The 16,737-nt window shown below is 37.4% G+C and overlaps 1 protein-coding gene across 3 annotated transcripts in view; it reads right to left on the minus strand.

The window, feature by feature from the left end:
* The window catches only part of MFSD14A (major facilitator superfamily domain containing 14A), a 48,910-nt gene that overhangs the window by 11,724 nt on the left and 20,449 nt on the right, over positions 1 to 16,737 (minus strand). For 2 of the 3 annotated variants that reach the window (XM_070592186.1, XM_070592184.1), the window contains exons 2-7: positions 15,878 to 15,973; positions 5,972 to 6,034; positions 4,588 to 4,715; positions 2,659 to 2,773; positions 673 to 891; positions 273 to 386 (exon numbers count right to left, since the gene is read on the minus strand). In XM_070592186.1, the coding sequence (XP_070448287.1) occupies positions 273 to 386; positions 673 to 891; positions 2,659 to 2,773; positions 4,588 to 4,715; positions 5,972 to 5,998 (603 nt within the window). In that variant the 5' untranslated portion in view covers positions 5,999 to 6,034; positions 15,878 to 15,973. The remainder of the gene's footprint in view (positions 1 to 272; positions 387 to 672; positions 892 to 2,658; positions 2,774 to 4,587; positions 4,716 to 5,971; positions 6,035 to 15,877; positions 15,974 to 16,737) is intronic. The other variant, XM_070592185.1, reaches the window with a different exon arrangement.

Consider the following 16,737-nt stretch of genomic DNA (forward strand, 5'->3'; position numbering starts at 1 on the left):
AAGCATGCCCTCACCTCCAGAAGTGACACAAAAACTCAAACCACACACACTGCCAGGAAAATTTCCGCCTAAGCCGAAAGTCGTCACAGACATGCAGAAGGAACATCAGCCACACGAAACAGGAAGTTAATTCCAGGGAGCTGTTACTTACAAAATAAGATGGTAGGCATTTTTAAAAGCCTCTGTTATTAGAGCTCCCTCAAGGTTAAATATTTTGTTATTATGGCACTAAACAAGAAAGAAAGGTCCACCTTGGTAGAATAGGATTTTACCTGTCTGAGGTATAAAAAAAAGCTGGAATATTGGCCTGCCTCCGGCAGGTAGGAGAGAAACACCGTAATGCAGATGAGCAGCACTATGGAATCTTGGCCCACTTTTTTTAAGGACTAGAACAAGAAAAAGACTGATATAAGGTTTTATATCAAAAGACAGAACTATTCTTGAGAATATGCAAAGATATCCCAGCAGTATACAAATATAGACACCGAGTTGTCTTCTTTTCTTTTCAGTTTATTTCATCCTCCCCAAAGTATTCTGAAAAGCATTTCAAAATACTTTTTAAAAACCTGTCAAGTTTTTTCCCCCAAAGAAACATCCACAACCAAACATTAATGCTGCACTGAATCATGCATTCACCTTTTGGCCAAAGAGATGGAGAAAGTAGAAACTTACTGCAAAGGGGTCAGCCTGTTCCCAGGAAATGGGCGCTCCCCAAGACGCCGGCCGCATCTTCTCAGGCAGTGACTCTGGCACAGCAACAAGGATAAAACAAATATCTAGCAAAGCTATCGCTGTAGCCAGGACCACCACTAAGCTGTCCCCATACACTCGCCCAAGGTAAGCTCCAATTGCAGGGCTGGTTACCAAACTTGCAGCAAATGTTGCTGAAACCTGCAACAAGTCAACAGGAAGAGATCTGTCAGGACCCCTCAACGCCACCGCTTCAACACTGCACACCTCCACTTTCTGCCAATCCTCTCGCTGCATGCTCCCTTTCCTCCTCCTCCCTGTACCATTTTCCTTACACTCTCTTCTTTTGAAGGAAAAGAATTAGATTCTTAACCAAAAATATGTAACACCCTCTAAGACAGTGGCTTCAAACTTTAAGCCTTGGAGCCCTTTGTTCAAATAAATCCTACTGACAAACTCATAGACAAAACAGATTAAAAAATAAAAAACTGCTTTCGTTGAGGGAGGGTTGGGGGCCTGGAGCACTGTCCCAATGCCCCTTGCCTAACTAGTCCCTGGGGCACCTCCACACCCCTAGTGCTCTGTGAAAGCAGTCTGAAAAACAATGCTCTAAGGAAATCCACTGTCACTGTGATTTTTTCGCAACATTAAAATTAAAATTAAATGAATGTTTACCTTGATACATAGTTACGGCTGGCTGAAAGACACGTTAAAGACTGTGAGGTTTACCTTCTCACCAGTAATAGTGGTAAGCCCTGGTACAAAACTGAACTTGGAACCCTTTTTAGGTGGCAGGTTAGGAAGGATGAGATGCACACTGAGTACACCTATACCCACGTCTCTGTAAAATGCTGAGGAAGTCCCTAAATGTCTGAAGATGCAGATGAAAGGAGAGAGGACATGGTGGAGAAAAATTGTTAACCCCAGACACATCTGGCCTAGTGAAAAAAATGGCCTGCAAATCAGCAGGAGATGTGACGGAAGATAACACCTGACAGAAACCACAGTCTTCAGAGGATAACTGGAAATTCACGTTGGAGTCTGCATGAGCTTCTGCTCCCCACCCTGTGCTTGATTTCTGTTTCGATGCCACTTTTGACCTTTGCATAGAGGATTTAAACTTTACAGGAGTGCTTATTTTTAGCAATTTATTAATAACTGCTCAAGAAAAGCAATTCAATTTCCAAGGGTCAATTATTTGACAAGTACAGTACATAATATTTTAATAACTTTAAATATCTAGCTGTCAACCCAATGTCCTCCAATGTCAACCCAAATGTCCATCACAGGTGAGTGGATAAACAAAATGTATATCCCAAACAATGGAATACTACACAGCAATAAAAACGAACAAACTATTGCCATATGCATCAACATGGAGGAACCTCAGAAGATGATGCTAAGTAAAAGAAGCTAGACACAAAAGACTCCATTTTATATATTATTTCATTTTAATGACATTTCTAGTAAAAGCAAAAGTAGAGACAAAGTAGATTGGTGGTTGCCTGAGGTCAGGGTGAAGTGAGAACAGATGGCAGATGGGCCTGAAGGAACTTTTTGGGCTGATGGAAATGTTGTCAAACTGGATGGTAGTGATATTTCATTACGGCGGTCCTAGCAAATTAAATACAGTGGGCTGTGGTCTCTTTTAAACTCATGTCATATTAAATAATTCCTTATTTTTAGTATTTTATTAAAACGAACTTTTATAGAGTAAAAATATTCTATTGTAATTTCAAATCTGACATGTGTGACTAATAAACACTAACTGAATGAAGTATCAAAACTTATATGACTTTGCAATGGAAAAAATGTTTAGTCTAAAGGGATGATTTTACTATGAAATATACTGTATGTCAAAAAAAAAAAAATCCTATAGTGCAAAGGTTTGCTCTCCTTGAAATATGAGGTAATTAAAAAACAAGGCATTTCCCCGCAGACACAAAGGCACAAAACAAACCCACATACCAGTCCATATGCCATGCTCCTCTCATGTTCTTGGGTTATATCTGCTACATATGCAAATACCACGGAGAAAGTCACTGCAAAAACCCCAGAAACAGAGATAACTGCAAAGTACCACCTAGGATTGAAAGACAATTGACAAAAAATGGTTAAACAATTATCACTCCTTAACCTTCCTTCATTCCTGTTAAGTGAATTAGAGTAAGAACAGCTAAGTTCAGTCAACGGCTTACTAGCACAGCTCACAGACTAATACTATAGATCGTAAGCCAGAGATATTACGAAAACACAGGGCTAGAAGCAGCCCTTCGATATCAACTCAGCTACGACGCAGGAATACTTTAATTAGCTCATGTATTCAGGCCAATCTTTTACCCAACTGTTGAATTTTAAATAGCTTTGTTCTTTCCACTAAACACAGCAACAAACTAAAGTCTATCATAATTCATCCATTACAATTTCCCACCACAGTACTGTAAGAGTCAATAAAAATAAAGACTCAAAAAATAAAACTAGGAACAAGTTACTCTATATTTTATTTTGAACCTATATATAGGAACTAGATGTTTTTCCATAAATTATCTTTAGCTCTTCAAACGTTGGCAAAACAAACTTGGTCTTCACATAGAAGAAACCTGTATGGCAGGTTTCTATTGAGAACAGATAGTCACTATGAAGAGGTAAACAAAAGATATTTTAAAAAGCAAACTACATTTTGCTATAGATGATTCCAGAATACGTGGCTGGGAATAAGAAGTTTCTATTACAATGCTGATGTTTACTTTTTAAAATTATGTGTAATCATAATGAACTTACAAGATATCTTCCACCAGGACTTTACTGCTTACTAAATTTTTTCTAATAAACCGCTTTCCATAGCAAATACTTGTTCATTCCCTAGATTCGTTTGGCTTCATTTGTGTCATGAGCACTCATCAACGATTTGTCCCTTGGAGGAGTATCTAACCTATGAGAGGAAGATCCTGCCCCATACACATTCTTGGCCTGTCTAGATACACCATGGAAATATGATGTAGAAGTAACTAACATTAATGCTCAGTGGAGTCGAACATTAGTCAGAGAACTAATCAATCCCCAACAAAACTGGGTCTACTACCTTGGGAAAATCACTCTCTTTGTGAGCTTTCCTTCCCTTCCTCCTCAGTTAAAGAATGCTGATTTTAATCAGGGTGGCCGTGAGCCTAGCCTCGTGTAACTAGGAGCAGCATATGCCTGAAATCTGAACAAAGAGATGCAAGCAGAGGCTGGGTGGGAATTCTGTAGTTGTCTTAAAGGAAGGTGGTGTGCTCTTCTTAGCCACTCCTTCCATCTTGATGCCTGAAGTGTGACGTGAGCTGGAGCTCAAGCAGCCATCTTGGACAGTGAGGTAATTGCGGAGGATGGCAGAGCACGAAGACAGAAAAAGTCTGGTTCTCTGGGACCGCCACACCAGCCCTTCACTGCTCAACTCCAGATTTCTTTCATATGGAGAAAGAAATAAGTTTCCTTGATTTTAAGCAACTATTATTGAGCTTGACTGATATAAAACAAAACCTATTCCTAATTAATACAGATAATGATGATAAACCTTGTGTTCTTAACATTCTACTTAAGAAAATAAAAACTCAGCAACTCAATCCAGTCCCCAAAAGATGGTTTTTAAATTTGGGCTGTGAAATCCAAGAGCAGATTAGCCAAGAGTCTATCTGCTTCCTACAGTAGCATCTAGATCTAAAGCCTTTATGAAACATTACTTAGCTATTATGTTTTTAAGGGTCCTCTTATCTGTGTCAAAGAATAAACACATTAGAAGAATAAAATCAAAACCTACATAGAAAAGGTGGCAAAAAGTGAAAGAAATAAGGGAATATTCAGAAAACAATTAACAGAAAGTGTTAATAGTTAGTTGCTACAATCTGGATATACACGTACCATGGGCTGATCTTCATTAAAGGAATTGGGGCACATGTGAAAAACACTGTTAGCAGCAAGAAGGATTTTCGGCCCCAAACATCAGAAAGAGCACCAATAAGTGGGGCACTGAGGAATGACAACAAACCCTAAAAAAAAGGTAAATTAAAAAAAAATGTATATTATGTATACCAATGAGTCAAAAATAAACCATTTTACTACCATAGAAGAACTTCAAACAAGTTTATTTCTAAAATAAATATAGATCAAATTTTAGATAAACAACTTCTTTCTTATCTATATCTAATTTAAATTTTTCCTAAGACTGTCTAGAATCATCTGCAAGGCTCTGTTTGTGTATTAAATACGAAACGTTCTAACGAATTCTCACCACAATAACTCCATATTAGCAATTCTAGAAAAAATACCGTATGTGAATTATCTGTTTTTATATCCATAGGCTAATTATCTGTTTGTAAATTTGTTGGTGAAATGGAATCAAGAGTGAAGAATATGTAGAGTGATGAAAGAGTTTCACATACTGATACTGTTTTATATTTAGGCATTTTTTAAATAGTTCTTTTCTCTCTAATCTATATTATTGTTGTTAGTTTACAAAATACAACATATTGTTGTTAGTTTAAAAAAGCATTCACATCTCTGGAATAAAAATGCCAACACATTAAGCAGAGGGGAAATCTGTTATGATGTGGGTTATCATTATACATAGTTAGCTATATTTCAGTCAAATCGTATGTAAAACCCAGAATTTTAAAAAGAGTTAAGTGATCCCCAAAGACATAATCTAACCAGTCCTGGTGGTCTAGTGGTTAAGATTCAGCTCTGTGGTCACCGTTGAGGCCCAGGTTCATTTCTTAGTCAGGAAACCACACCACCTGTCTGTTGGTTGTCATACTGTGGGGGCTGCATGTTGCTGTGATGCTGAAAGTTGTGCAACCGGTATTTCAAATACCAGCAGGGTCACCCATCGTGCACAGGTTTCACAGCAGCTTCCAGACTAAGACAGATGAGGAAGAAGGACCTGGCCACTCACTTCCAATAACACTGGTCAGGAAAACCCCATGAACAGCAGTGAAGCACTATCTGATGCAGTGCCGGAAGGTGAGAGGACGGCGCAAAAAGATAGGGCAGGGTTCTGCTCTGATGTACACAGAGTCACCAGGAGTTGGAACTGACTCAACAGCACTGAGAAAACCACCAAAACAAGATACACTCTAATCGTGAAAATTAACACTTAGTGGATTAGTCAGCTAACTAACTTAATATACTGGCAGAATTATAGATACGTAGGGGGGTGTGTGTGTGTGTACATGTGTATATGTATGTGTGTATATACATATGTGTGTGTATATATTTTTATATGTATATATATGATTGATCCTACCTTTACTCCTTGAATTAGGCCATTCATCAGAAATGTATGTTTAGGGAAGGTTTCATGTAATACCTAAAAAATAAAAATAATAAAAACCTCAAAATAAAAATCTACATTTTAGTCTTAGTAAAACTTCTACATATACATTTTAAAACATCCCTTCATAATACAATCTGATTTTATTTCATATAAATTTTCAGAATTGTATGACACTATGCTTATGAGTGAGTAAATAATAATATCAAACATTTATATAGCATTTACTATGTCACGAGGCACTAAATTGGGTACTTTACGTATATTATCTCATTTAATTCCTGATAACAACCCTATTAGAAAACTGATACACACAAAGGTTAAATAGAGATTACATAGTCAGTAAGTGGCAAAACAGAAACTGAACACAGGGTAAGGCTTGAAAGTTCAGACTTTTAATCACAATGTTATCCTGCTTCCAATACATAACTGACTGGCTTATAACTCCTTTACAAATAGGTATGTTATTTAAGATAGGAGACCGGCAGAATATACAGGGAAATTTTAAATGCCAAAAAGTGGATCTAGAAAGATTACGAGAAAAAAAATCCCAACCTATGAAAATGTGTAACAAGTTATTCTATCCTTTCCAAGGCCTGGTCTCAAACTACATGGCATCAGTTTGTTCACTGGGCAACAAGTGAACTACTGGGAACCCACCGGTTGAAAAGGCAACGGGAGGGAAAGGTAACTAAAAAATAAAAAGCAGCAGCCACCATTTTTACAGCCTATGTGCCAAAGGCTTTATAGATCCTCTTATTTAACCCTAGCAACACTATCAATTAGATAATATTACCAGCGTACAGATGAGGCAACTGAGTTCTTGCGTGACTTAAAAGCCAACGCCTCTTCCACTATACCACACCGTCTCAGTAAAAACAGTAGACAATGGCAACGAAGGGACTAAGAAAGGTGGGGAAATCTCTTTAGGAAGAAAAACTATGCTGAGTGTACTTTCTGACATCCTGCAAGAAAAATCTTGACAAGGCTCAGAAGCCTCTTTCAGTGACTCTTCTTCTGCCAATCACTAGAAATTTAACAAAAATTAGGAGTGAAATCTTCTCCTTCAGCACAAGAACTGGCAAGCTATGGCCAGAGCAAATCCTGCTAGTCGCACTCGTTTTATGTAATGAAGGTTTACTGAAACACAGCCAAGCGCATTTATGTACATGCAATCTATGACTGTTTTGTTGAGTACAGTACTTGTGACAGAGACTGTATGGCTTGTAAAGCTGGAAAAAGCTGAAAATATTTAACATCTGGTCCTTTGCAGAAGAATCTGTAGACTCCTACTTTAGATTTGTCAGTCTTTATGATGAATAATAACAGTTGCTCAAACTCAGTGCTATTGACATTTTGGAGCAGATGGTTACAGTCATGCACTGCATAACCACCTTTTGGTCAATGATGGACCACATATATGACAGTGGGCCCATAAGATTAACACCATATGGCCTAGCCATGTAGTGGCTGTATCATCTAGGTTTTGCTTTATGACGTTTGCATAATAACAAAATTGCCTAACAATGCATTTCCCCGTTATTAAGTAACGCATGACTGTATTTGTTGTGGACGGCTGACTTGTGCATTATAGGACGTTTAGTGACATCCGTGCTAAACCTCTCCCTATTAGATGCCACTAGCATCTTCTCTTCCCCAGCCCCCCAAAGTTGTGACAATCAAAAATGTCACTAGACATTGCCAAATGCCCCCTCCTGGCGAGTCAAAATTATCCTCAGTTGAGAATCGCTGACATAAACGAAATACTGTATGACTACAGTAAATAGGTGATTTTTCCCAGGTTAATGATTTTCTTCTACTAAACATTTCTAATTTTCTTTATTTTTACATATGAGTTAATTTGTGTTAAATTTCTAGCTATGGGCAGAAGAAGAGCAACGGAAAGGGGCATTCTAATCCTTCTAAAGGTTTTTCTTCCAAGATGTCAGAAAGTACACTCAGTGTAGTTTTTCTTCCTAAAGAGATTTCCCCGCCTTTTGCGTCAACTCAAATCTACTTTTCTTCCAATAATTACTACAGGCTAAAACTTTCTAAAGACAAAGAATGGGTTTGGTGTTACAAAGAATGAAGGACATAATTAATGCCTACAAGAAGCTTTATGTAAAGCTAGATCTTATTACTAATCATTCACTGTGCTAAGCTATCTTCCATTCCAATTAATCTGGTCTCTTCTGTTTTAGAAATATTCCTACGCTTCCCAACATTCACACTTTGATACACGACAACCTGTCCATTTTGAACGTTGGTTCCCCTATCTCTTCTATCTAGCCGAACCCCAAACCTTCCAAATTGCTGCTCTGCTACCAAACTTCTCTGTCCAAAGCAATCAATTTCTCCCTTAGGGCCATATCGTAGGTGATTATAGCACTCACTCGGCAGTCACAGACAGCTTGGTGACATTGCTTATATTACAGTACTGAGCTCTTGTATTTTTCAGCTTTTCATGTATTAATAAATATTTCTTTTTACCTCTTTCAAAGTTCTTAAGGACAGGCATTGTACCTAGGCTACTCTGCATTTAACATATCTTTACCTCTATTAGTGCCTCATAGGGCACCTTCGTGTAGAAAATGTTCACTAAATGTTCATAATTAACTAATAAATTCTGCTTTCAAAATGACTTACTACAACATGACAATTATGCAAATTAAATTAAGCTAATGTTACAAAATAAAAACTTTCATAACCCTCTGAAGGAGTACAGTTAAATTAAGATAAAAAATCAAACGTGGGAGCTTAACAAAATTTTTTTTTTTAAAGATTTTATTTTTTCCTTTTTCTCCCCAAAGCCCTCCGGTACATAGTTGTATATTCTTCGTTGTGGGTCCTAGTTGTGGCATGTGGGATGCTGCCTCAGCGTGGTTTCATGAGCAGTGCCATGTCCACACCCAGAATTCGAACCAACGAAACACTGGGCCACCGGCAGCGGAGCATGCGAACTTAACCGCTTGGCCACGGGGCCAGCTCCAGTTTAACAAAATTTTAACACAGAGACAAATATAACAAGTGATACAAATGTTGTACAGATTTTTGATCTGTAAGAATCCTTTAGCAGTAGACTTTAGAGCTGAACAGGAAAAAACGTAACATTTTCCAAGAAATTTTATGGATCTTAAAAATTTTAAGAACTTTAAAAATTTTGAGTAAATAGTTCTTAAAATATTAAATGCCTTGGGACTACCACTGTGGCAAAGGATGCTAAGCCATTTACACAGAAGAGATGCTGGAGGATCTGAGTGTATGGTCCTGCTCCATAACACGAACCATCAAAGCTTGGCTTAGTATTTCTAGAACAAAAACACCAAAACATTTTCTATCAAAAAAGTGAGGCCACTTCTTAGAATTATAGATCCTTGGACCTAGTGTCGTTAATTTTCTTTATCTAACTAAAATATTATTCAGTCAATCAATAATCACTGATTGAATACCCACTATGAAGCAACCATATAGTCATAACTTCACAAAGTGTTACACTTCAGTCCTTAAAAATGTTCGTCATATAAAATTCTTCTTTGTAGTTAACTTAAACTCCCTTGTTGGCGGAGACTTTACCATCCTCCCCTGGGAAGGTCCTCCACATAGAACACAGCCTTTGTTGTTTGACTGTGTTTTTAGAGTACACAGTGTTCTAAGCTCTCTGAGCTTAAAATGCAAAGATAATCGCAACCACGTGAAATTAATAACTTTTTAACATCACATTAATTTTTAAAACTAAGGCTATTATTAATCCAAAACCAAGCATTTATTATAATTAGTATGTCTTAAGATTGGTTATTTGTTAAATGGATTAATTCAAAGAATATCTGAAATGTTGAAACTTTATAGTGAGGGACTACAGGAATCTAAAACAAAGAAAAGAAGACTGCCATCACAATCAACAACAAAAATTTGTAAGCAAGAAATCTCAAAATGAACAAAATCTTTTTAAAAAGCCCACACTGAATTGATAATCTGGTTCTTAATTGGTGATATATACTAGCTATATAAGAGAATCTCTAAAAAATACACATGCCTGAGCCTCACCCTTGAAGATTCTGATTTCAGCAAGACGTTCAAAGGCCTGGGTATTTTGAAAAAACTCCCAGGTATCACTATTTACCTCTGGTTAAAACTCACTGAATTAATGAACAGCGCATTTTTATTGCTGAAAATGTTCATCTCTGGTTGGCTAATCTGTCCTAATTTGGAAGTAAAGCCCATCCTGAAGCCAAGCGCCAAGCCTGCTTATCAAACTGCGGACTGCTGCCTGAAGGGGCGGGCAGGACGAAGGGGAACCTCCGGGTCCATACACATTCCTCTATCGCTTCATGTTTTACAACAGGCACACGGTGTGCCTCTAATTACAAAAAAAGCAATCTATATTACACAGAGAGAGAGGAAGGCATATATACACATTTACACATGTGCTGCCATGCACAATTTTCTACAGTGTGATTTCAAAGATTCTTGCTGTTCCAATGCCCAAAGGCCAAAGCACCTGAAAGGATCTAGAACATAACTAATCTCAGCATTTAGATACAATCTAATCTCCACAATCCTTGTAAGGCCTAGGTCTCTTCCCTCCACCCCATGGTTTTCCCCATCACACAAGAGAAAAAGGTAGAAGACAAAAACCGCACTTATTTATTTTTTTTAATTTTACTGCAGTAACATTGGATTATAACATTATATAGCTTCCAGACGCACATGGTAATATATTTTGAATTCTGTGTAGATTACATCATGCCCACCACCCAAAAACTAATTATAGTCCATCACCTCACACGTGAGCCTAATCACCCCTTTTGCCTTCTCCCCTCCCCGCTTCCCCTATGGTAACCACGAATACAGTCTCCATTGCTATGTGTGTGTTTGTCATTGTTTTTATCTTCTACTTATGAGTGAGATCCTACAGTATTTGACTTTCTCCCTCTGACTTATTTCACTTCACGTAATACCCTCAAGGACCATCCATGTTGTCACACATGGCTGGATTTCATCATTTCTTATGGCTGAGTAGTCTTGCATTGTGTATAAACACCACATCTTCTGTATTCATTCGTCCCTTGATGGGCACCTAGGTTGCTTCTAAGTCTTGGCTGTTGTGTATAATGCTGCAGTGAGCATAGGGGTACATGTATCTTTATGCATTTGTGTTTTCAAGTTCTTTGGATAAATACCCAGCAGTGGGATGGCTGGATCATAGTAGACCTATTCTTAATTTCTTGAGGAAACTCCATTCTGCTTTCCATGGTGGCTGCACCAGTTTGCACTCCCACCAGCAGTGTACAAAGGTTCCCTTCTCTCCACATCCTCTCCAATACTTGTTTCCTGTCTTATTAATTATAGCCATTGTGACCGGAGTGAGGTCATTTCTCATTGTAGTTTTGATTTGCATTTCCCTGATAGTTAATGATGTTGAGCATCTTTTCACTTGCCTGTTGACCACCTGTGTATCTTCTTTGGAGAAATCTCTGTTCAGATCTTTTGCCCAGTTTTTAATTGGGTTGTTGGCTTTTTTGTTGTTGAGATGTATGAGTTCTTTGTATATTTTGGGTATTAACCCCTTATTTGATATATGGTTTGCACATATCTTCTCCCAATTGGTAGGTTGTCTTTTTGTTTTGTTGATGGTTTCCTTTGCTGTGCAGAAGCTTTTTAGTTTGATGTAGTCCCATTTGATCACTTTTTTCTTTTGTTTTGCTAGCCTGGTCAGACATGGTACTTGAAAATATGCTGCTAAGATTGATGTCAAAGAGCGTACTGCCTATGTTTTCTTCTAGAAGTTTCATGGTTTCGGGTCTTACATTCAAGTCTTTAATCCATTTTAAGTTGATTTTTGTGCACGGTGTAAGGTAATGGTCTACTTTTATTCTTTTGCATGTGGCTGTCCAGTCTTCCCAGCACCATTTATTGAAGAGACTCTCCTTTCTCTAGTGTATGCTTTTGGCTCCCTTGTCAAATATTAGCTGTCCATAAATGTGTGGGTTTATTCTTGGGCTCTTGATTCTGTTCCACTGATCTGTGTGTCTGTTTTTGTGCCAGTACCATGCTGTTTTGGTTACTATGACTTTGTAGTATATTTTGAAATCAGGGAGTTTGATACCTCCAGCTTTTTTCTCTTTTCTCAGGAATCCTTTGGCTATTTGGGGTCCTTTGTTGTTCCATATAAATTTTAGGATTCTTTTTTCTATTTCTGTGAAAAATGTTGGAACTTTCACAGGGATTGTGTTGACTCTATAGATTGCTTTAGGAAGTATGGACATTTTAACTATGTTAATTCTTCCAATCCAAGAGCATGGAATATCTTTCCATTTCTTTGTGTCTTCTTCGATTTCTTTCAACAATGTTTTATAGTTTTTGGTGTACAGACCTTTCACCTCTTTGGTTAAGTTTATTCCTAGGTATTTTATCCTTTTTGTTGAGATTATAAATGGGGTTGTATTCTGAATTTCTCCTTCTGCTATTTGTTATTATTGTTGTTAGTGTATAGAAACGTAACTGACTTTTGCGTGTTGATTCTGTATCCTGCGACTTGACTGTATTCTTTTATTATTTCTAAAAGTTTTTCAGTGGATACTTTAGGGTTTTATATATATAAAATCATGTCGTCTACAAAGAGTGACAGTTTCACTTCTTTTTTTCCAATATGGATCCTTTTATTTCTTTTGCTTGCCTGATTGCTCTGGCTAGGACTTCCAATACTATGTTAAATAAGAGTGGTGACCGTGGGCATCCTTGTCTCATTCCTGTTCTCAAAAGGATAGCTTTCAGTTTTTCTCTGTTGCGAATGATATTTGCTGTGGGTTTGTCACATATGGCCTTTATTATGTTGAGGTATTTTCCTTCTATACCCATTTTATTTAGAGTTCTTATCATAAACGGATGCTGTATCTTGTCAAATGCTCTCTCTGCATCTATTGAGATTATCATGTGATTTTTAGTCTTCATTTTGTTAATGTGGTGTATCACGTTGATAGATTTGCAAATGTTGAGCCATCCCTGAATCCCTGGAATGAAGCCCACTTGATCCTGATGTATGATGTTTTTAATGTATAGTTGTATTCGATTTGCTAGTATTTTGTTGAGGATTTTTGTATCGACGTTCATCAGTGACATTGGCCTGTAATTTTCTTTTTTTGTGTTGTCCTTGTCTGGTTTTGGTATCACGATAATGTTGGATTCATAGAATGAGTTAGGAAGCCTCCCCTCCTCTTCAATTTTTTGGAAGAGTTTGAGGGTAGGTATTAAGTCTTCTTTGAATGTTTGGTAGAATTCACCAGGGAAGCCATCTGGTCTTGGACTTTTATTTTTGGGGAGGTTTTTGATAAAATCGCACTTATTTAAAAACATGTATACATTACAGATGAGAAAAGAACTAGAAAAATAAAACTCTGAGCTTAATATTCCTCAATATTTAAACTTTTTTTTTCTGAAAGGATGCTTGATTTAAAAAATATAATCAAGTTAAAATTGAAAAAGGTAGAAAATGATGACCACGATAATAATATGGACAACTCTCCCTAGTAACCACAACTCATCATTTTGCCATAATAAAATTCCAGCACACAGAACAAACATGCGAATTAAGAGTAACTGTTATAACAACCATGGGAAGAAAAGTCTCGCCATAAATCAAATAGTTGGCAATAATGTCATAGCAATTATTCCAAAAAACATAGTCATGCTGGCCAAAAAAAAAAAAAAAACCTCATCAAGTGCCCCCAAATTAGCACCTTTGATTTTCCTGACCAGAATTCAAGATTTTAAAAAGTTAAAGAAAAAAAGAAAAACCAAAGGTACTGTCCATTTTGTAATTAACAAAAATCATTAAGCATATACTAAGTACAAAGCTAGTTTTCCCATAACTTTGAAAAATGAACTAATAAACAAGGCTTTATGTCTAAACAACTGGACTTCTTCCTTTTCTTAAAGAAGACAGTCTCCCTTTGTCCCATTAGAAAAAAGATACCAAAGTTAGACAAAAATTGACACGTGAAAAATTTAAACCAGAAGCAAATTTTGAAAAATAGTTATATACACTTCAAAACCTGATGAGAAATTATGGAAACATCATAAAAAGCTCTTTTGATGGCTTGCTAACAGTTTACCCAACATTTTAATCTATTTAGCTAGTGATTGGGCTGCCAATAATCTCAACTACCTAAAACACGGGTAGGAACCCCTTACTACCAGCATTACCCGAGACTGGGCACTGAAACAAAGCAAACCCAGGTTCAAATACCAACGCTGCATTTTAACGTCATAGTAGCAAGCAAGTTGCTTAACTTTTCTAAACCTTAATTTTCTTGTCGTGTTATAAGGCTAACACCTCACTCAAAAGGTGGTTTTGAGGATTAAAAGTGGTGATGTATTTAAAGTGCTCAGGACTGTGCCTGGACCCATCATAATATAAATATATATGGACTGTTTACTACCTTAAACCATGACTAATGATCCACCAGACAGATTTATACGTTGAAGGGGTAATGGATTATAAACAAGCACACTGGAACATTAGGAGAGCTAACAGAAAGGTGTGAGACCAGAAGGTTATTAAAGCACCTCAGTGGCCCTTAATATCAAGTTATTACAATAGAATGAAGTTACAAATGTCATAATGAACTTGCACCATCTGACCAGTATAAATGGATTACGAAGGCAGGAAATATGTAAATTAATTTTTGAAAGATTCCCATCAGAAATTATTAAACTAAAAAAAGATCAGATATTTAAAAAGTCCACTTTTCAATTATTTGGAAAATCCATTTATGTAAAACTGATGACTCACTACAGGCAAATGAGCCGTACGTATTCTTCTTAAAAGGGAAAGGATCTCAATCAAAACATACTCAAATCAGCATTCTTATAACTCTATGTCAGGGAACTTTTATTATTCAGGGAACTATTCTAACTTGCAATGCATAGTTTATTACAAACGGAATTGTACTTATTTGAGATTTTCCTTTCTTCTGAATCTTGTTTTAGCGGTACTCATGAATATGCCCTACATATTCAAAACAACTGTTAGACATCCGTATTTTATGGAGATACAATAATGATTATGTAGCCATATGCTAAGAAATAGGGAACATACATTTTCTTAAGACTAGTTCAATCTACTTATATGATCATTCAATTTATCTATAAACAACTTTTTATAAAAACCCTTTTAGTATAACAATGAACAAGTTCATGAAAATATAAGGAAGTATATCTCTTTAAAATTCTATTCTTCTCGGATTTGGTAAGCTGCACCTTTATTCTGATTACACCTTCCAAGGTATTACAGGCTTCTACCCTAACTACTCTTTCCTCCATCCATTCCCCTCGTCTACACCAAGAGGAGAAAAGCAGCTATCACCTGAGCTGTTTGGTATGGCAGGGAGGTCTTTTCTAAGCTTCCAAACCTGGGTATATTTGGGTAAAATCAGCTCAGGGCTTTGAAAAGAATCACCTTTCTAGAAGGTTACCTCCAGATCCTTGGCCTAAACTAAAAGAAACTTGTATGTGGAAAATGCAGCTGCATGAATGAATCTCAAAGTAATAACGCTGAGTGATTCAGGTCACAGATATCATCTTTCCTAAGCTTGCCAGTCCAAGAATCCTTTCTGCCTTACCCAAACAGAGCGGGGACTGAGCCCCTGCATAAACATGTCCAGTGTTCACCCAAAGAATCACACCTGTCCAAGCCCTCCCAAAAAAGGAGAAGTACAGGTTGGAAAAGAAAACTGAAACGGTAAAATACAGTACCAAAGGGTTGACAATATTGGTGGGAGAACTAACCCTGGAAAAGTAAAAGGGCCGTCGTCCTTTCCCCCAAAACTGAAGAAAAAGAGACTTTAAAATCAGTGATAAATAAATTAAAAGACTACTTACCACCAAGGTGGGTGCTGTCAATAATCCCCAAGCAAAAAACTCCAAAAAGATGACGATAACCGCATGATAAACACTAGGAGAACCTATTCCTTGAGGCTATAAAAACAGATTTTAAAAAAGTTAACGGTGCATTACAGAATTACTAACAATGATAGCAAGTGTCAATAAACATTTATTGAGAACATACATGTATTGGGCACTACATCAAACATCTGGACACCCACTGTCCCTGTCCTCAAGGTGACAGGGACAGACAAGGAAGCAAATAAATACATTACATAAGCACAGTGTGCAATGGGAACACACAGAGTCCAGGGTGGGGATGGGAATACCAGACTTCCAGGAGGAAGGGTGAAAGGATGTTAGGATGAGGTGAGGGGCGGGAGAAGGGACAGCGGAAGTTAAGGCAGCAGCCTGCACAAAGGCTGCAAGACCTGAGAACAGGAGGCATTACAGGACTCCTATAGTTCAGTACAACTAAGAATGGGCCACGCTTTCGGAGTATTGAGAGATGAGCTAGGGGCACACAGGACTAACTTCCACGCTAAGGAGTCTATATTTAATTCTGAAGGCAACGGGGAGCCACTAAAGAATGTCAAGTAAGACTCACATGATCACATGAAACTTCTAAGAAAGATCATTCTGGCAAAGGCGTAGCAGATAGATTAAAAGGTGGCAAAACTAAGAAAAGTTAACAGTCAGGAGGCTACTGTGCTAACCCCAAAACGTAAAGGACGCACGTGAAGCATCATTAACAGACACTAACACGCTCCAAAGCAGAACAGTCCCCACAATAGCATGTAAGAGATTCAGGATTTGATATACGCAAGACAGAAAATACCAAATTAAGTTTATACCGC

The sequence above is a fragment of the Equus przewalskii genome, chromosome 24 (assembly GCF_037783145.1).
Source record: "Equus przewalskii isolate Varuska chromosome 24, EquPr2, whole genome shotgun sequence".
NCBI classification, from domain to species: Eukaryota; Metazoa; Chordata; class Mammalia; order Perissodactyla; family Equidae; genus Equus; species Equus przewalskii.